A 509-nucleotide genomic window follows, 5' to 3' on the forward strand; every position below is an offset into this window, starting at 1 on the left:
CAGAGCCGCCTTCTCCCCCTCCTGCTCAAACCCACAGTTCTGATCTTTACACAAAGGCTGGCCAGAGCGGGCGCCGGGGGTTAGTTCTTGTCCTCCTTCTTGTCGTCGTCCTCGGAGGGGTAGGAATGCCATGTCAACCTCTCCTCGTAGAACGAGATGACCACCTGCGGGCACTTGATGTTGGCTTCCTTGGCAGGGACCAGGTCGGCCTCGTCCGAGTTCTTCCTACAGGCCAGAGCAGAGGGGCAAAGTTAGGGAGCTGCGGAAGGGAGGCGGGAGGAGCGGAGACCGGAGAAAACTCAGGAAGCGGCGAGTGAACGGAGAGTGACCCCTTCCTGCGCGGCTCTGGAGCGGGGAGAGGCGGCACGTGAGCTCGGGAAAAACTCAGGCGTCGAGTTCAGCTCGGGCTTGTCCGGGATGGGGAGAGCAGCCCTGCCCCTGGCTACTCCGTACTCCTGAGACGATGCAAAAGCAACCGGCTCCCGCACCTACGCCTGACTGGTTTGGCT

General features: G+C 61.9%; 1 protein-coding gene across 1 annotated transcript in view; it reads right to left on the minus strand.

Annotated features, from left to right (window-relative positions):
* The window catches only part of CBX1 (chromobox homolog 1), a 2559-nt gene continuing 2050 nt past the window's right edge, over nt 1–509 (minus strand). Inside the window, exon 4 of the mRNA XM_010161599.1 lies at nt 1–225. Within this exon, the coding sequence (XP_010159901.1) occupies nt 81–225 (145 nt within the window). The 3' untranslated portion in view covers nt 1–80. The remainder of the gene's footprint in view (nt 226–509) is intronic.

This window comes from Eurypyga helias, unplaced genomic scaffold, assembly GCF_000690775.1.
Source record: "Eurypyga helias isolate BGI_N326 unplaced genomic scaffold, ASM69077v1 scaffold20771, whole genome shotgun sequence".
Lineage (NCBI taxonomy): Eukaryota > Metazoa > Chordata > Aves > Eurypygiformes > Eurypygidae > Eurypyga > Eurypyga helias.